The sequence below is a fragment of the Oryza glaberrima genome, chromosome 7 (genome assembly GCF_000147395.1).
Source record: "Oryza glaberrima chromosome 7, OglaRS2, whole genome shotgun sequence".
In the NCBI taxonomy this organism is placed as follows: domain Eukaryota; kingdom Viridiplantae; phylum Streptophyta; class Magnoliopsida; order Poales; family Poaceae; genus Oryza; species Oryza glaberrima.
Window position 1 is genome coordinate 3963976 of NC_068332.1, and position 19346 is coordinate 3983321.

General features: G+C 46.3%; 2 protein-coding genes across 5 annotated transcripts; one reads left to right on the forward strand and one right to left on the reverse strand.

Moving 5' to 3' along the window:
• The first annotated feature begins 251 nt into the window (after nt 1-251).
• On the forward strand, nt 252-2313 carry LOC127780883 (uncharacterized). The gene is made up of 7 exons (XM_052307871.1): nt 252-785; nt 936-990; nt 1134-1208; nt 1369-1460; nt 1645-1726; nt 1869-1952; nt 2057-2313. The coding sequence occupies exons 1-7, from the start codon at nt 445-447 to the stop codon at nt 2174-2176; spliced, it is 849 nt and encodes a 282-aa protein (XP_052163831.1). The 5' UTR covers nt 252-444; the 3' UTR covers nt 2177-2313.
• Nucleotides 2314-2589: 276 nt separating this feature from the next.
• Nucleotides 2590-6936, reverse strand: LOC127780881 (YTH domain-containing protein ECT3-like). 4 transcript variants are annotated; one of them, XM_052307868.1, is made up of 8 exons: nt 6759-6936; nt 5863-5995; nt 5689-5753; nt 5069-5536; nt 4169-4711; nt 3865-4077; nt 3576-3719; nt 2590-3221 (listed from the first exon to the last, which is right to left on the reverse strand). In XM_052307868.1, exons 2-8 carry the CDS (start codon nt 5990-5992, stop codon nt 2985-2987), a joined length of 1800 nt encoding a protein of 599 aa, XP_052163828.1. In that variant the 5' UTR covers nt 5993-5995; nt 6759-6936; the 3' UTR covers nt 2590-2984. The 4 variants fall into 4 exon arrangements, with proteins under 4 accessions (XP_052163828.1, XP_052163829.1, XP_052163826.1 ...); XM_052307869.1 differs by having other exon boundaries at nt 2590-3149; nt 4169-4720; XM_052307866.1 differs by having other exon boundaries at nt 4169-4720.
• Between the last annotated feature and the right edge of the window lie 12410 nt (nt 6937-19346).

The following is a 19346-nucleotide window of genomic DNA, read 5'->3' on the forward strand; positions in this document are numbered from 1 at the left end:
AGTTAAAAAAACTACATATCTATTGATTTCGCAAAAGGGTCATGCTCAAATTTTACTACATGCTGACTTTTCATAACCAAACCACCCCTCTTGAAAAACCAGATTCGTCTTTCCCTCTAGAGAGAAAAAAAAAAGGAAGAAAGGAGAAAAAAAGGAAGAAAGTTAGTCAGAATTTATTTTCTGAAGACTAAAAAAATAAGTAAAATTCAGGAGAGAGAGATATTTCCTCCATGCAGTCCAAGTGACCAAGGAACCAGTGGCTCTGAGGCTTCTACCTCGATCTCCTACACTCCTCCAAGCAACTCTCTCTTCCACCTTCCAACCTCTACAAAACTACAAGAAAAGATCACTCACTCCAGCTCGTGAAAGATCACGCGCGAAAAGCAGCATCTCCTCCTCCGACGAGCATTGATCTGATCGAGCGCGCGTCGATCGTCGGAGAGGATGGCCGGCAAGGTGGCTGCGCCGCTCGCGTTCCGCCGCGACGTCGTCGTGCGTGGCACGCTCGGCGGCGGCCGGAGGAGCGGGGTGTCCGGGCTGTGGAGCAATGGCGGCGGCGGCGGGGGGCGGCTCGTGGCGCCGCCGTCGGCGCCGTGGCCGGCGCGGGCGCGCGGCAAGAACCGGTCCGGCGGCGGCGGGCGGAGCGCGACCAAGGACGACGAGCGCGCGGGGAAGGATGAGGCGGCGGAGGCCGTGGTGTTCGTCGACGGGGAGGACGACGAGGCGGCGATCGACGGCGACGATCTGTCCGGGTTCAGGGGCCTGGTTCTTGATCTCTCTTATAGGTGACCTCAACTTGATCCGACGATATCATCCAAAGTTGCAAACTATTTTGTTTATGAATGATAGAACAAATTTTGAAGTGATTGTGTTAGAAAGAGATAAAAACAATTTGAAGGAATTTTGCATTTTTTTTATCTCGAAATATTAACCAGGCCTGTGAACGTTGTCTGCTGGAAGCGTGCAATTTGCTTGGAATTCATGGCGAAGGTTAGCTTCTCTGCTTCCAAAATCATTTTTAACTTCACCATCAGTTATTCAAAGTTCATAATTTGAACCTTGATCTAATCAACTTCTATGATTAGTATTGTCAATAATACATGGTTAATATGATGAACTTTTTAGCTCTGCAGGCCGATGTATTGGAGTACTATGACCAGACTGTCTCCTCACCCAGTGGATCATTCTACATCCCTGCAGTTCTCAGGGTATGTATGTGAAACACCACAAGATGTATCCTTATGATGTTATGAATTTGTTTCTAAATTCAATGCAAAGTTCACAATTCTTCTGCATATGTATTCTTGAACAAAAATAATAATCTCATGCCATTAGTACTTTAATTTGCTGCTGTTGCCTCTTGTTCAGGTTCCAGAGCTGCTGCAGGTTGTAAAGCGAAGAAGAGTTAAGCACAGCCTTAGCCGTAAAAACATTCTTTACAGGGATGGATTTACTTGCCAGTAAGTATTGTATTGCATTGCATTGTTACAATAAGTTTGATTTCCACTGGTGTGAAGGCAAGCAAAGTTCTGATCATACGTTTTTTTAGGCTACAGTTTTCCCTTGGCATCTCACTCAATTTTCAGAAACTTTTTTAAAAATTTCATTCACGAACCAGCTGATTAGTGATTATACCATCTGCAGGTATTGTTCTTCTGTTGATAACCTAACGATTGATCATGTCATTCCGACTGCACGTGGCGGAAAATGGGAATGGGAAAATCTGGTCTGAATCCTAAATATTTCTATACTCTCCTTGTGCTAATGAACAAGTTATCAGTTGATCACCAGAATAAACAATGTTCACTCGAACAACAACAAAAAAAGGCAGCTTAATTGGTGTTTTGCTAATCTTTTGAACTGCCTAGGTGACTGCATGCTCAAGATGCAACTCCAGGAAGGGCCAGAAGACAGTGGAGCAAGCAAACATGAAGCTACTCAAGGTCCCCAAGGTGAGTCATGTTCTTGCCTGTTCTTGATCACTGCAGCAGTGTGAATTCTGAAGCAATTCGGCTGTCAAAATGTGAGCAATAATCTTCTCTGAATCGCACTGCAGGCGCCAAAGGAATTTGACATTCTTGCAGTACCCTTGACAAAAGCTGCATTCAGGACGCTCAAGAGGAGCCAAGGGTTGCCTGAAGAATGGCTGCAATACTTGGCCAGGCCATCTCCATGAACACCAGCTCCAGAAATTAGTGGCCATCTGTCAATGTATATATATTAACTAGGCTATTCTTCAGCCCAAGATTCACCTGTGCGCATCAGAAACTCTGTACATGCCTGACTCAGTAAAATAAAACAAGATTCTGACTATAGTACAAATGGTTGGACAACAAGCTTCTGAAAGAAACGATCAGAACAATCGAACTTGTCAGGAACATTTTTCTCCCAATTGAGTCCAAGAAACTGACCCAAGAACACAGACACTTCACAGCTTTGAACCAAGCCTTTTGGCTGCATCACAAATTCACAATGCACAACTTAATAATACCCCTTGTTAGCAAGACATAAAAAGGAATGTAGGTACATATACATCACGCTGCATTACAATTCACAACTTTCTATCAAAGCAATATCAGAAAATAAGCATTGGAACAAAAGAGTAAATTTCTTAATTGAATTCCCAGGTTTAAACACTCTTGACATGGTTTCAGGTTCAGACACCAAACATACTAAAAAAAGCTACACCTGCCCAACGCAAAAGAGAACAGAATATAAAAGAAAAGGAACTGCGCAAACCAATGATCCATCATTGAAAACCAAAAGTCCAAAAAACCTCTACTGCTATCCGCACATCTCACCAGACACAATCAGCTAAACTTCTAGCTCTCCTATGAAACCACCTCCAAGTCCTAACCAAAAGCAACGGAGAAACTCACAAGGAAACTCAAATGGATCTTGAATTGCCTTGATTGCTGCCTTCCCAACCTATATAGCCCTTCACCTTACACCACCCCTCAATGGCTGAAATGATGAGAAAAAACTTAACAGACGCTCAAACTGGCCAACTTCTCGTTTGTCAACTGAACATCTTCTGGGGTAACACCATTTACAGAAACGGCCAACACACCGTTCTCTTTCCCATCAACTTGTCCTGCTTTACCATGAGGCTCTTTGTTTAAGACATCAATCTCTACCTCAGCTGTTTCCTGCAATTTGGATTTCACAGTTAACAAGCTGTTCTCAGTGTCCACAGCATTAAGCAGCTTCTCATCAACGACCTACAGCACAAACATATAGCACCTGTGATTAAGTGCTCAAGAAAGCCGAGAGCTAATCAAAGGCTTTCATATAAGAGATGGCTTAACTATTAAACATGGTCTTAACAAATTTGGTAAATTAGACTACCACAAAAATCACAAATAAGTAATTTAACATTTTCATTCCCGTCCTGGAAGGAGAGAAACTCTAGCTGCATGCTCTATTACTCACTGCAAATAGTGGAAGCATTTTATATGCCATAGACTTATATCACAAATAAACATGCAATGTATGGCCATACAAAAACAATCAGCACTATGTTTAAACACCACAACAGAATAGCAGAAAACAAATGCAAGAGCCAAGTTCCATACCTTCTTCAGTTGTTGATGCTTTGCCTTCCTCTCTTGCATCATCTTCTCACGATTATCATAGAAATCAAAGTCATCCAGTAACGACGTCTTGCAGACATGGTCCTTGAAAATCTTAAGCACTTGAAGCCCTGGCTCAAGTTTCACCTGTGGCCGCCACAAAAGGTGCAAAAATCCTTATTAAGCATTTTTGTTCCAATAATTCACGGCAAAATGGAGTACCAATTTGCCATACCATTAGAAGCCCTAAGGGCCAACGAACAAAAGACTGGGTTAGAAACAAAAATAATACCTCATGAGTATCTCTGCAATTTGTGACTGGTTTGTTCTCATTGTTTTCAAGAATGATGTGTTTCAGTAAGCTGTTTGGAACATCCTTCACAATATGCCACTTTACAGGGAAACAGCCAGTCCACTTGTCCTGTTGCCAGTGTTCCAATGTCTTGTTAAAATCAACACGGCCCACCATCTCAGCAAGACCAACAAACTGACCACTTGCATTCACCTGGGAAATGAAAATAAACAGCCAGCATAAGAAACAGGGAAAATCATCATGACCTACTGTAAGAAAACACAAATGAACTGATAAAACTTACAGAGAAAAGAAGGAACACAGAAGAATCACTTGATTTTTCCTTAGCCTCCTGATAAGCAGCATCAAGCTTTTTATTACCATTGGATGTGCTAGCCCAAACATTGTACTTAATGCTCTTGTGAACATCATCCTCACTGTATGATTTGATGATGAAGAATTTAGCGTCTGAGTATGTTTCCACAAAATCAGCCCGGTTATACTGATCCTTCATGACAGAAAGCGAGCTATCGCTGGCTGAAAGCTCTTGTCCCTTCACAGGTGCAACAGTAGCTCCAACTCCCTGTTGGTTATTGAAAAGACCACTTCTTGGCCCTCTTCTTAGCTCATTAAACCCATCCTGATTTCCATGGATATAACCATAGGATCCATTACCTCTTCCTCTGGGATTGTATTTGCCATCCGACAGTGCATTCCATCCCCCGTACAATCCAGAACCATACAGGTGTGATCCATACCATAGGCCGGACCCATATGAACTCCCATTGTATCCATACATTCCACTAGCTGAGTAAATTGATGGTGGTCCCAACGGAGAAGTAGGTGTCTGCAGACCCTAAAAGAGATACTCCAAAAGTTAGATAAGCAAATCCTAACCCTGTAAGTATCTGGGTTATCTTAATAATAGGGGACAAGCCAAACAGTAAACAATGGAAATAAGTAATAACACAATGTCCCGCTATAATATGATGCTAAATAACAGATCAATGCAAACATTCGCCATAAAACAAAAACATACTTTTTAGAAAATAAGAGACATGGCTACCAAATAATGCTACAAATAGACAGATTGTGGTGAGCAAGCATTTGAACCAAAAAAACAAGATATGCAACATCAACAAAAAATGACTCAAGTAATTGAACTAAAATATATCCATTAAACATTAAGGACAGTAAAACTCACCATGAGATGAGGATATGTGTTCTGATTCCTTGACTGTCCCTTGCTTTTAGAATTGGAAGTTGTCAGAGAACGATTGCCAGTGGGAAGTTTTTGCTGCTTGCCATTGAAGATTTGACTACTGTAACATGGATAAGTTGTTCGGTTAGTTTGGTTCTGGTAGTTACCAAAACGCCCACTAGGTCGGCCATAGGAACCGTTGGAACCTGGTGTATTCTGGCTTGCCTTCGGGAGCAGATTCGTCTTTTTCTGACCTTTCAGACTATCAACACCATTAGCAGAGACATCCCCTTGGGGCAGTGCAGCCGGATTTTCAGTTTTTCCATTGTTGGAAGGCTTGCCAGTGGTATTCTGTTGTTTGTTGTATGTCGGTTGGTACTGGTAATGCTGAGATCCATACATCTGACTATCATGTCCTGAAGTTGAATAACCATATGGAGAATAGCCATAGTACATATCCCCATAAGCACCCTGAAACAAGCAATAGAACATTATCATTCACAAAATGGATCAACTCCAACGCGTATGGAAACCATCAGTATTTATATCACATCCTGAACAATGTATCAGAATAGGATAAAAGTATTTACTGATGGAGGTGAAGCACAGTAAGGAAAACTCACAGCAGTTGGTGTCTCTGCACCATCATGGCTCAGGTATGTGGAGTACTCCCCCCAGCCACCATAGGCTACATTTACACAAACACAGATCATTCAAAACTTTGACCTAGCAGTTTTGCAAAACATATAACTACAACGGTATGAACAGAACAATGAAAAAACTCAGCAATGCATCACCTCCATAGAGATAAGCCGGGTACGTTCCATAGTACATGGCAGCGTCCTTGTAATCCTCCACCCGCGGAGTCTCTGTCGCTGTCTTTGGGTTCCCATCAGCCACTGCCACGCTTTTCGCCGGAGCCTCCATCAACTGCAAGACAAATGAAAAGTTAAAACATTTTTTTTACTCCTTGCGGGATCTTTTCCATAAAATTGTGTTCTTTGTGCATATGCATGTCCACCAGATGGCTGACTGATTTGCGCAACACCCCAAGTAGTAAGTACTGAATGGTGAAGGGGTCAATGCTTTTCCTGTACAGCAGGAGAACAAGAACAAATAAAGCAGGACATGCGGCACTAGGTCGGCCATAGGAACCGTTGGAACCTGGTGTATTCTGGCTTGCCTTCGGGATGATAGTGTTCCTAGTTTTCACATCTCACTCAAACTCACATCCGCACCCACCAGAGAAATCACCATCCTGTAAGTTCCCATCCAGCAATCAACTTCCTCCTCTCCTCCACCCATAAAAAAACATCAACTTCCACCAACCAAACACCCAAAAATCAGCATAAGGATAACAACAGCAGTTCATGGATGCAACATCCAAGTTCACAAGTTCACACCCACACAGGAATTTAGGGAAAACCGCCATCCGAAGCAGCAACACAAAAAGCTGAGACCAAAACCCCCCAATATCAACTAAACAAACAGGGAATCACAACCAACTAGAAGAGATCACCACACCCAACCCAACAGTTAAACAAGCAGAGATCACAACCCCAAACAGCATCTAACCAACTAAAGATCGCCATCCAAAACGAACGCTAGCTAACCAAGCAGAGATCACCAGAAACCACGGGGTTTTTCTCCCCCACGGAGCAACGAGAGAAAGCGCCAGGATGCAGCAGCTCACCGAGAGCGACACGACGCGACGCGACGCGAGCTCGAGGGCGCCGCGCGTCAGCCGGGGTCGACGGGGGAGGAGGCGCGCGGCGGCGGCGGCTGGCGGCTGGCGGCGCAAGATGCGTCGCGGCGGAGTCGCAGCAAACCTTGCCGAAATGGGGGAGTGGCGGCTAGGGTTTTTGAGCTGCGAGGAGGCGAGCGAGCGGAGGCCACGTCGCTGGGTTATATGTGTGGTGGGAGATGGGCTGCTGCCGTGTGGGGCCCATGGTTTGATGGGCCGGGCTGCGTCGAGACTAAGAAGTGGGCTGCCCGTAACCGGATGTTTGTTCAGAAAGCAAAGGAAAAAGTACACCAGAGATCCCTCGTCTTGTCGCTGAATTACAAAATCGTCCTTAAACCACAAAACCGGATACAACGCATCCTCCAACTTACAAAACCAGTAAAAATGAGATCTCTCAACGGTATTGTCTCCGGTTTTGATCTACGTGGCTCCTTTGACTAGGTCTTCGTCCCATATCGCGTTGACGTGGCAATTTGATCCAGAAAAAAATAAAAACCGTAAGACCCACATGTCAGGTAAACCTAATAAATAATAATAAAATGATGGGGCTCATGTGAGGCCCACATGTCATCCTCATCTCTCCTTCTTTTCTTCTCCTTTCTCCTTCCTCCTCACTAACGCCGTCGCCACTGAACGGTGTCCATCCCAGTGTCGGCTTCCACAGTGCTGGCCTTCCCCATCACGGTAGCGGTGCTGGCGTAGGAGGAGGTGCCATGGAGGGCGAGGGCTCCCCCAAACAGCGATCGAGAGGCAACACGGGCGACGGGCGAAGGCGCGCACAAGGCCGACATATGCGGAGGCGGATAAGAGTGGCGCGAGGGTGCGTGTCGCCGCCGCCATGGAAGAGCAAGAGCATGGGTGGGTAGGTCAGGTGCGCGGCAGCGATGCGTGGCATCATTGGTGACCCGGTTTCTCTACTCATCCCTCTATTTCTCTCTCCCCTTTCCCCTTTCTCTATGGCGAATGGATAGGGCTGGTGGTCGACGAGCAACGCTACCCCCAACGCGAACATTGTCGTGTTCTAGATGGACTCGTCGTGCTGCTGCTCCAGCGACGAGGATGATGGCGGCTCAGCATGCAAGAAGCTATGCCTCTACGTGGAGCAATCCGCGTCGATGATAAGAGAGAGAGAGAGAGATTCGGCAGCGACGATAGTGCAGATGGATGTGGCGCCAGCGAGCTCATGGCAGAGGAGATGCTAGTGAAGTCAGGCCGGTCTTGACGTGTAATAGAGCAGAACCTCCACGGGTAATTAAGACAATTACCACATTCCTCTTTATATAGCCCATGTTCTCGTATCCACCATATAGTAATATGATTACTAATGTGTTCAATACATAGTATAGGAGTAAAAACTGATAATAAAAGTATTGTTAGTCTGAATCACAAAATGAATATACGAATAAAAAATTTATAGGATCAATCACACATTAGTGATAAAATTACTCACAGGTGAATCAAACTAGAAAAGAAAAAATGGTCCAGCCTAAAAACCATCATGAAGCTGAGATCCTGGTGGCTTTGCTGGATCTTGCGATAAGGATGGAGATGTTGGTCCGTGTCTTATGACAGGTGGTGCAAAGGGCAACCGGGTAGCGAGCGGCAGTCAGTGATAGAATCACGGAAGGATATGTAGCGGTGTGGTATAGAGATGAGCTCGACATTGCATAGTAGTAGCCATCCATTATCTGGCAAGAAAAAAAAAAGCAAAACCATTCTCGTTCATGTCATAGAGACGACGAGCAAAAGAAAAATAGCAAACAACCTCCATCATCGGCTGACTCCACCCTATTCTCTGTGGCCAGCCACATAGAGTACGATGTGCAAATGTAGGACCTGTACAGCCCAGCAATTCAGACCAGGTAATATTGTAGATTGCATGTTAATTTGATTTTCAAAAAGAAATTGGGGCTTCATGCGTGAAGTTGAAGGAGAGTATGCAGATGCAAATTGGAGTGTCATTTCCTTACTTGCTTGTTCTGTCAATGTCGCCAACTTGGACCAGCCGTTGATTGTTGCTCTTGGTCTAGGTGAATACCTCCTCCTTGCTGGTGAAGGCATTGCCTGGCGTCCAACGGCGAGGCTCAAAGCAGCACCTTCGCCTCAACCGCCGAGATGTCATCGTCCTCCTCTCCGGTGTGCACCGCTCGCCGGCAACCACCTTCAGCCGTCACGGTGTCGTCGTCCTCCTCCATGTTGTGTCACTGATCTTTGGGCTGGGATGTGAAAGTGGTTGGCTGGGATGTGAAAGTGGTTGGTTGGGTACGGGAAAAAGAATATATACCGGAAGTAGGGAAGTTGTTTTTATCGAAGTAAACCGTTTACTCCGATAATGGTGGGAGCAGGATGGTAGGACGTGGGGTGGGGTCAGAAGCAAGGTAATTGTTTTTATCGAAGTAAATCGTTTACTCCGATAATGGTAGGAGCGGGATGGCAGGACGTGGGGTGAGGACGGAAGTAGGGAAATTGTTTTTATCAAAGTAAATCGTATATTCCGATAACGGTGGGAGCGGGATGACAGGACGTCGGGTGGGGTGGGCCTAGCCTGATGAATGCTTGGCACTCAAAATACTATGAGCACACTGCAATGCTAGTAGTATCTCTAATAAATTATACTATATTTTATATAAAATGAGCTAATTATATATAATGATATTTGTTTCTATTAGAAGTTGAGTTGGTTTTCGTGTTCCGAGAAAAAGTGTTTCCTTATTCGTGTCTGATTATATTTGATCCTTATTAGTATTCGAGAGAATCCGTATTTGTTTCTATATCAGAGTTATTCGTATTCGTTTCTGTATCTTGTAAAAAAATTATGAAAACGAATATCATATAAGCATTATTTGTCGTATCTGCTCCGTTTTCATCTCAGTGGTGACTGCAGCGATGCTACGGAACATCACAAGTGCTAGTATTTGGTGATGCAAACGCTACTGAACATCATTGTTCGGCGTGCCGTGGCCGGCGATGGGGGCCGTCTCCGTCGAGGCAATCCTCTCTGGGAGAGGCGCGGCGCAAGTGAACGCAGCCGGCCGCGATGGCGTTTTCCTGGGCACCGCGACCGCGACCGAGCAGATCGAGCTGGTGGCCGTGTCAGCGTCTGTCTGTCGCGCTGGTGGGGTGGCTCAGCTCGTTTCGCTGTTCAGTGTTCACGCACTCGAACATCGCGTGCAGGATGAGCCTGGTCGTCGCCGCCGTGGAGAAGGGCCGAGACGCTGGTGGCCGGCATCCGCTATCGCGTTCGCGGCGAAGCTCGCTGCGTGCTGCGCATGAGTGGTCGGGCAACCTCGTGGGGGACACGACACCGACGGGAACGCGTAGTCGCGTACGGCCGGCGGCGAGAACGCGCGCGTACACCGTGTCCTGCGAGGATGCGAGAGGCGAAGAGGAGTGGAGATGATATGGCAGGAAGCCTAATTGGCACAGACACACCAGTTGCTCGTGCTGCAATTTGAGGGCCCTGTGCGATTGCCAAGCTCGCTCATGGTCATCAATAGACGGACCTGAGGGGGGCGCTCCTCTCTTTCGTTCTAAAAGCTTTGTCCCACGAAACTGAAACAGAGGTTTTGCATTGCTCTACGAGAACCAACAACAACATTTCATTCTCTCTCATCACGAGAAAATATTTGGGCTTAATCACAAGACAACATGCCACCGTCGTAATAAAATAAAAGAAGTACTCCTACAAGCTATAAGTGTGACTGAGAAAGACTTGGTAGGATTAGTTAACACGCACGTTGAATGATGTTATAGCCGGTCACTCCAAAGGCAACACAAGTTAGCGCTAAGTACACTAGCACTACCCTCTCGTCCGCATTTAGGAAAGCCACCACAATGAGAGCGACCGCGCCCCCAAACGATACACCTGTAACAAATAGCTGAAAAGGAAAAAAAATAAAGTGATTAAAAGAATGTGGATAACAAATCACCATATAATGAGAAATTCTTTTTACAGAAAGGACATATTAATTGAGAATGTAAAGAAAAAAAACTATTTCAGAGGCATCATATCTATTATTTTTATTTATTAATTGAGATTATCCCATCAAAAATAATTCCATCAAAACTATTTTTCTCTTCCAATATCAAATATAGTAATATGCTATACTGGACTGGAGGGAGTACTACAGTAAACTTGAGATTTGTAATGGAACACAAGCTTATTACCGTCAATACTAGCTTGAAGATGACATCCATAGCTTCGAACCTCTCACGCTCGTCGACGGTCGGATCGCCCGGCATGGCTCTCACATGTTGCGATGGCTGGGTCGTCGTCTTCGTCATCGCCGCCACCGCCGCTTTCCCCTGCTCCATCATGCTCGTCTCCACGTCGGACAGAACCACCCCGCCCATGGTGTTCTCCTCGTCGAATTGTCGATCAATCGATGGGTATGCGTCTGTGCTTCGCACACTTTGCAGGCCGCATATGAAACTGAAATATATAGGGGTGCAGGCAGGAGAAGGAAGAACCGGAGTCGGACTTCTGTTTTTGTACGATTCGGATTTGAGTTTTGAGTGTTGTCTCGTACTGGTGTTCCGACTTCCCAGACGGTAAAGATCGAGTATGCACTATGCAGAACTACGATGGGCTGACTGACAATGTGGGCCCGCTCGCTGATGTGGAGCATATGACACGTAGGATAGGATCAGGGCCCACCACGCACATATATGCGCGTCTCTTCTCTCTATATATCTGCGGCCTCCAATTTGATCTACGTAAAAGATTAGCAGCTAGTACAAAAAAAAAAGGCTAATTGGCATAATTAAATTCAGGCCCGCCAAACCGTGTGTTGGCCCCTGCACCGGCTGCTTCATCTCCAAAACGTCTAGCCATCTCCGGTGCGTAGGGTCGATTAATTGAGGGATTTTTTTTAAAAAAAGAAAAGCGGCAAGAGTATTGCCGAATATATTAGAAGAGATTGAAAGCGTTTTTACAGTGGAGTGATTACATATGAGTTATACAAGCAACTTGTGGAAGAGAAATAACAATGTAAGAGAATCGATAGAATCAAGGCGGCTGGAAAGCAAATTCACACTCCCGAATGTCTTGTAGGATTAATTGAGGGATTGAGATCGACTTAAATTAAATCTCTTGATTTGAAGTCATTCATAAGGTCCCCTGCGTCACTCAAGGGCAGGAGCGACACGGGTGGTGATCGCCGCCGCACCACCACCCCGGCCTCCTTCCCTCCTTCGCCTTGTCACCCGCCCGAACGAGCGGCCGCCGGAAACCGTGTCGGTGGCAAGGGGGGGAGGGGCTTCTTTCTATCCATGGTCGTGGAGTCGGAGCTCACGATAGCGGCGCAGGGCTGGCATCGGCGCATCCAAGGCTAGCTGTCGTCTGTGAAGAGAGTGGCAACGTCGACGGTGAGGTGGCGTTGACGGGACGACAAGGATGAGGCGGTGGCGCCGTATTTGCCGTCCCTTGGCTAGATCCGGCCTCCCCGGCGCGATAGGTGGCTCTCTGGGCAACATCGATGATGAAGCCATGTGGTGCGAGGTACGGAGGTAGGAAGGGCATGGTGGCGCAGCGACGACGGCGGGCACGCCCGCGCGGTGCCGACAACGGGAGGAAGCCACAACAGGAACGGAAGAAAGTGGGTGGCGCCAACTGGGAGCAGATCATCCTCTCCTTCTGCCAACGAGGTGGCTACTACTGATCGAGGGCTAGCCCAAGCAGTCCGCTCGAGACGGCGATGACAATGGCACCAGTGAGGTGGACATTGCAGGCCTACGACGGATGTATTGTGACGTGAATTGGTACATAGGTTTTCGAACATGAAAGCAGGGAGGACCATAAGGGCGATGGGACTAGAGCCCAGTCAAAACGAGGGTCAAGTATATACCCTGTAGCCCTATAAGCCCAGTCGAAAGTTTACTCTCCATTCCCCAACTATAGCCCTAGTTTGATCCGGTCCCTGAACCGAAAAACCAGGTATACAGGATCCTTCAATCAGATCAATTTACGTCCACAGGCGGTTTGGATGGTAGTTTTATCCCAAGTGACATTACAGTTAAGAAAATTATAAATAAAAATTTGATGGCCCCACATTTTAGTGATACCAACGTCTGGCAGGTAGGCTGTTTTATTGACGGCCACGGTCAATTCTTAATCATTAAATCTGCAGTTAGAGAATAATGTGCAACGGATTAGCTAGCAGATCAGGGTTAATTGTGTTTCGTGGATTATTAATCAAAGTAGCAGTTTATCCGGAGACGTACGGCTTTGATTACCAGAGCCGCAGGACAGGCTCAGGCTGGTCGACCTGGGCGATGCCCTTAACGTCGCCGCCGTCGTGCGGCTGCGGCCACAACAGCTGCAGCGCCGTGCGAGCCTCTCTGTCCGCTGGGCGGGTGGAGGGGCTAAGGGGCTCGAGTCGTCGTCGTCGGCGACCCAGATGTAGCTGCGCGCTGGTGGCCGGCGGCGGCGTTCCGCGACCCGCCGCAACCGGGGTAGTGCACGCAGGCGCAGCAAGCTCGAATGACGCATTCGTGCCGCCGTCGTTCGTGCGGACCAACGGCATGCAGCGACCGGTCCACACGTTCGGCTTCGGCAAGGAACAAGATGCATGCATACCATCGCCGAGGCCACGGGTGTCTGCGTTACGACGGTCAAGTTCGGCCGCTACAAGAGCCACGTCGACGAGGAAGACGGTCGCGCCGCCGCTGTTGACGTCGGCGAGATCTACGCGGACGAGGGGAGAAGCTTTCCTGCTGTTCGTCATCGTGCCCACATTTTTTTGTTCTTATTTTTAATTTTTTATATTTTGCTCTCGATGCCACATCACCATCACGAATGATGAGAACCAAATCAAACTAGCCACGTCAGCTGAAACCATCATCCAAACCACTTTTGGACCTTATTTGTACTGGTTATGGAGTTGGAGGACACATCGTATCTGGAATTGCAGTGCAGGAATGAATTTTAAATTCGGTGACAAATTGAGAGACTTAAAGTGGACTTATTCCTACCCTGCATAGGTATGTGGCCTAATAAGCAATACCTTGGAAGGTCCTATTTTCTTGCGGAATAAGTTCACTTTAGGTCCCTTAATTTGTTGTCGAGTCCAAATTTTGTCTCTTGAGTGCAAAACCGGGTATAACACATCCTTCAACTTACAACGCCGTGCAAACGAGGTCCTAGTCCCTCGGCAGCATTGTGCCCGGTTTTGGTTGATGTGGCACCTATATGGCTCTTTTGACTAGATCTTCGTCCCACGTGGCATTGACGTGGCAATTTAATAAAAAAAACCATGGGACTCACATGTCAGTTTCACACACAAAAATAATAATAATAAAAGATGGGACCCACATGAGCCCCACATGTCATCCTTACTCATCTCTCTTCTCTATATATATCCCTTCTTTCTCTCTCCCACGCTCTACAGTCTGCAAGGAGCGGTGGCGAGCGGCGGCGCGTGAAGCCAGCGGGGCGACGGCAGCCGGAGCGGCGGCGCGCCAAGCCGACGGGGCGGCGGGCAAGCGGAGCAGCGGCAGAGAGCCCGCGGGGGTCGAGGTCGTCTGGGAAAGCAGTGGCGCCGGCCTTGGATCCCGACGGCGAGGTCGCGTTCGGCCGTTGCGCACCTCTCCCTTCGCCCGTCGCCATCGAGCCCCCACCCACGGCGCCCGGCCATCCTTGGCGAGGAGCTCTGTTTTCAGCGGGTGTCGGCGTGGTTGGAACGGAGGAGGAGATCGTTCTCGGCATCAATGCCGCCATCTCCACCCTCCACCATCACCGCCAACCTCCCCCTCCCCCCCCCACTGCCGACCTCTCCTCGGCGTCGAGAAAATCCTCGCCCAACCTCGGCAACAAGAGCGACGAGCGGCGAGCGGTGGCGGGAGGAGATAACCAGCCACAGCTGCCGCGCTCGCCGGCGACCTCCTTTTCTGCCTCCTCTTCCTCCTCCTCCTCCTCCTCCTCCTTCTCCTCCAGCCACCTCCGTCGCCCACGGCTTGCCGCCGCCGCCACTATGCCGGCATGCTTCGGCCGCCGTCGTTGTTGCGCCGCGACGCGACGAGGAAGAAGAGGGAGATCCGATAGGGGAGAGGCTGAACGTGGGTCCCACCATGTTTTTTTTATCCGACCTGTGGGCCTTACTATTTGTAAATTATTTTTTCTGTGTGGCTGACACGTGGGCCCACTGTTTTATTATTTTTCTGAGATATAATTGCCACGTAAGCGCTATGCAATGCCACGTGAGACGGAGACCTAGTTAAACCAGCCAAGTAGGCGCCACGTTAGCTAAAACCGCCTTCCAAACTACCGAGAGACCTTGTTTGCACCGGTTTTGACAGTTTAGGAACCGTTCATATCTGGATTTGGGGTTTAAGGACGAAAATCTGATTCGGTGTAAAATTAAAGGATCTCAGATGAACTTATTCCTTTTCTTGCGTAGCTAGCTCCTAGTCGTGGGCCTCTTGGCAGCCCAGCGGCAGCGACGTACAGAAATCCGCCTTCCGCTCCCGCCGCATGGAACGCCGTAAGGAAATCCGCTGAGTCGCCTTGACGGCGTGGAGACACAGGACGAGATCATGAGAGGAGTAGATACGGACGACAAAGTGTCAAAACTGCTAGATCAGATGATGATCCAATCCATTGTTCCATCTTCTCAGTTCTCTCTGATTAGAATTAATCGATCTGTTAGCTAATCTTATTTATTTTCCCTATTCTATTGCCTAGATTAGGGTTGTGGGCTCAACCGTGTTCAAGGGATAAATTCAAGCAAGATCGCCCCTCATAAGGTCCTATTTGTCTAGGCTTAACTTTATTGGCTTACACTCTTAGGTCAGCTTATTGACTTATATGATTTATAAGCTAGTGGATTTAATGACCTAAGTTTAATGGCGTAGTCATGCATCTACCACACATAAGCTAAAAAAGCTTCTCCAACCTAGCTTTTGGCTTAATAGTGTTAGAGTGGCTTATGGCTTCAGAAAAGCCAAACGAAAAAACCAATTGTTTGTTTAGGTTTAAACTTCTCGGCTTATAAGTTGGCTTATAAGCCTAACAAACAGGGCCTAAGCATGTATGTGGTGGAATCATGCATATTTAGTTTTTATTATGACCTTGATTATATAGATATTTCCTTTACTAAATTTAAAGTGTTGCCCGTGAGTTGCAACGGGATGAAAAGACCAAAAAAATTTATGAAAAGTTGAGAACGATTTATATTATGTAATTAATTAAAACACAAATTTTCCGAAATACTTAGGTATTTTTACTCAGTTTTGTCAAAATTTCAGCTAGCAGTATTTTGGTTCATGGCAGGAAGCAGTTATACGGTGCACTGTGTCATGATATCCTAGGGACGCACAAGCCAATTGTCTTTTTAAGGAGTTGCGATTTTTTCTTTTGCAAGCATACAATTGCTTTGTGATCAATCATGACAATCTCTTTGTTGTTTGTGTGTACCTATCAAATATTGAGACTACAGGCCTTTTCACTTTGATGCCAAAAAAAACCTTACCATTTTAGCATAGTTGCTAAAATTTTGGTAACTTACTAAAATTTTGGCATAGTTACCAAAATTTTGGCAGGATTTCTTATATAGTTGCCAAAATTTAGCAGCAAACTAAATGTAGCCACTTTTTTAACAACTTTACCGAAATTTGGTAAAGTTAAAAATAGCATCGAAGTGAACACGCCATAAACCTCGATGCAGCTTACAGGATATATTTTCCAGTCGGAGGAATCTGAAGCTTAGCTCACGAAGTCTAAAGAAAAAAAAAGAATGCAACTGAAGAAAGAAAGTCAAAATAGGATGGATAGGCTTTTTTTTTTCATTTTTTAGCTGCTATACAGTCCCAACGGCTGACACACAAATACCTAGCCGAAATTGAATACTCTCTCCGTGCCTAAATATTTGACGTCATTGACTCTTTTAAACATGTTTGATCGTTCGTTTTATTCAAAAACTTTTGTGAAATATGTAAAACTATATGTATTATATTTAACAATGAATAAAATGATAGGAAAATAATTAATAATTACTTAAATTTTTTGAATAAGCCAAAATCAAATATATTTAAAAAAGTCAATAGTGTTAAATATTTAGAGAGAGAGAGAGAGAGAAATATAGAAGAGAATTTCCATTGTAGAACTAATATAAGTGGCACGGTGAGGATTCTCCAAGAAGTATTCCATTAAAAAAAAAGATTCTCCAAGAAGTATTTCCATTAAAAAAAAAAAGAAGGGGACTAGCTAAAAAACTGTCGAGTGTTTTTTGAGGGAAAAACTTTCAAATCTAACTATAGTATATAATTTCACTAGAACTATACTATAATAATAATAACTGGTACATATATGTATTAAAATAATATATGCAACTTTATATCTAATTTATATAGAGATAACAATGTAGTTATAATGTAGTTACACTATAGTTACAATATAATTACAATGTAACTATAGTGTAACTACAATGTAACTAGCATATAACTGGAATGCAATTTAGATGTAACATGAACAAATTTACCATAAACATGTGATGATGTGGCTAGCTTGTGAAAAGAGGGTTTATATCCGGCAGCAAAATATCTTAGCACAAATCTTAAAATGGAATCGATGGTCTGAAAATTTGATAGTTTTCACTCAAGAAAACTGTCGACAGTCATTTAGCAGTTTCGAAAAGAAAAAGGATTCTCCAAGGGGTTCATTCTCCGTTTTTATTTCTGGATTCATCACTGGTCCGAGTCATTTGGGGACGGAGCTTGAACATCGATTTCCAATCGAGGCCATGCCGTCAGTGGCATGGATCAGTGGGAACGGAGAGGATTGTTGCGTGGCCCGGCGAGAAAACCGTCGCTGTCGCGTTGCCGCCAGTGGCGGCAGCATACATCGGGACCGGGAGCTCACCCTTGTCGTCGTCACGCGCCTCGCTTGCTGAATTGGGTTTTTGGCTGCCTGCAGCTGCAGGGGCCGAGACAAATCGGTGGCACTGGCAATCATATCATTCCATGGGAGAGTACCCCAAATAACTGGCCACTCTGCCAAAGCCAGCCGCCCGCCACGCCAGTGTGAACTGAGATTTTTTCACATTTCCATCTTTTCTACTTACTTTATAAATAGGCCTTAAAAAACATAATATATAGGAATAGATTATTTTCGACGCCATGATCCAACGTTAAGACGCTAGTATTATTATCAGTGACACCGTCCTCCTACCAATATGACAGCATGATCAAGCTAGCGTGCTACCCGGATACGATGCTAACGACGACGCTGGTGCCATGGGTCAGTGCCAATACACAAGCTTTGTCCCTCTTCCATCCCCTCACCAGCACACAAGACGCTAGCATCATTGACATCGTCCTTGAGGTTTGACCTATGGGGTTACGGTTGTAATTTAGATTTATTTAATTCAGTTGGCATCTATCATTATTTTATCTTTCAGCCGATGAGTTATCTACATCGGCTTATAAGGATTACATACAAGTTGGTTTTAGCCGATTACAGTAGAGGTTTAATTGACTATTTAATCATTTGAATTTATCAACATTGGATCTCCAGCCGATGTATGCTTTAACCATCGGATCAGCAATTACTCTATTATATCATTTTCGGCCGATTGATTTTTATTGGATTATATTGTTATATTATACAAGTTCTCAATGTTTAGCTAATTGTCTTTGTATATGTCGATGATATGGGCCCGGGGTACCCCGAGGGAGAAGGCCGCTCCAAACCCACGTGGTGCCCCTGACGGGGGTCGGGCCCGGGGTTGGAGTAGCGGCTGCCTCCCACTCTAGGGGTCGGGCTGCCCCAAGCCCCTCTACGCTCTGATTCGCTCGTACTCCCTGGGTGGGCGTTCCCAGCGCCCAACCACTGCATTTAATAATGTCCCGTTGGCCGTGGCACGCCTTATTTAATGTGACGGGCGTGCGCACTAACAGGCCATTCACAGGTGGAATGACGGATGTGATTGCGGGCAGGCATAGGATAGGGCACCGTGCGCATGCGCCTACTGCTAGCAAAGGGCATGGCATGCGTCTACCCCGCCTCGTCACCATTAATGAGCAGCTTTCTGCCGCTCGTTTGGACTCGGACCAGCTCTTCCCACGCTGGTCCGTTCGAGAGATCCCTACCCCTTGGTGGGGCCGGACGGCCAGAAGTCGTTGATAGTTGAGAAGGAATGACACGCCCGTGTCGCTCGGCGTGATGGGATGGGGCTCATGCCACGGTAAGGCGTGGGTGGCCTCACACGTCGGGAGGACAAGACACACATCAATTACCTGTAAAAAATGTCTTCCTTTCCATTGAAGCTAGGTCTTGGGCCTTTGTGGCAACCTCTTGAGATATAAAAGGAGGTCCATGCCTGGGGGTAAGGGGGATTGCAATCCAGAGAAAGGAAGCACTTGTATTCTTCCACCAGAATCAATCACACACAGGATTAGGGTATTAAGCTTCCACAACAGCCCGAACCCGTATAAACCACTTGTGTCTCCACAACTCCAGAGGGGCCCGTCCCCCTTTGCATCACCTTCCCGCTATCTCTCAAATCTTCTCTCGCACCCCTGGTCCGCTATGTTTACCATCCG

What these genes read in the sequence shown, in the direction of transcription:
- LOC127780883 (XM_052307871.1), top strand. Translation starts at nt 445, where the DNA reads ATGGCCGGCAAGGTGGCTGCGCCGCTCGCGTTCCGCCGCGACGTCGTC. An exon ending in GCTTGGAATTCATGGCGAAG is followed by an intron (nt 991 to 1,133) that starts GTTAGCTTCTCT and finishes TTAGCTCTGCAG; the next exon opens with GCCGATGTATTGGAGTACTA. An exon ending in AGGGATGGATTTACTTGCCA is followed by an intron (nt 1,461 to 1,644) that starts GTAAGTATTGTA and finishes TACCATCTGCAG; the next exon opens with GTATTGTTCTTCTGTTGATA.
- LOC127780881 (XM_052307866.1), bottom strand. Translation starts at nt 5,992, where the DNA reads ATGGAGGCTCCGGCGAAAAGCGTGGCAGTGGCTGATGGGAACCCAAAG. An exon ending in ATTGCAGAGATACTCATGAG is followed by an intron (nt 3,720 to 3,864) that starts GTATTATTTTTG and finishes TGGCGGCCACAG; the next exon opens with GTGAAACTTGAGCCAGGGCT. An exon ending in AGCATCAACAACTGAAGAAG is followed by an intron (nt 3,222 to 3,575) that starts GTATGGAACTTG and finishes TTTGTGCTGTAG; the next exon opens with GTCGTTGATGAGAAGCTGCT.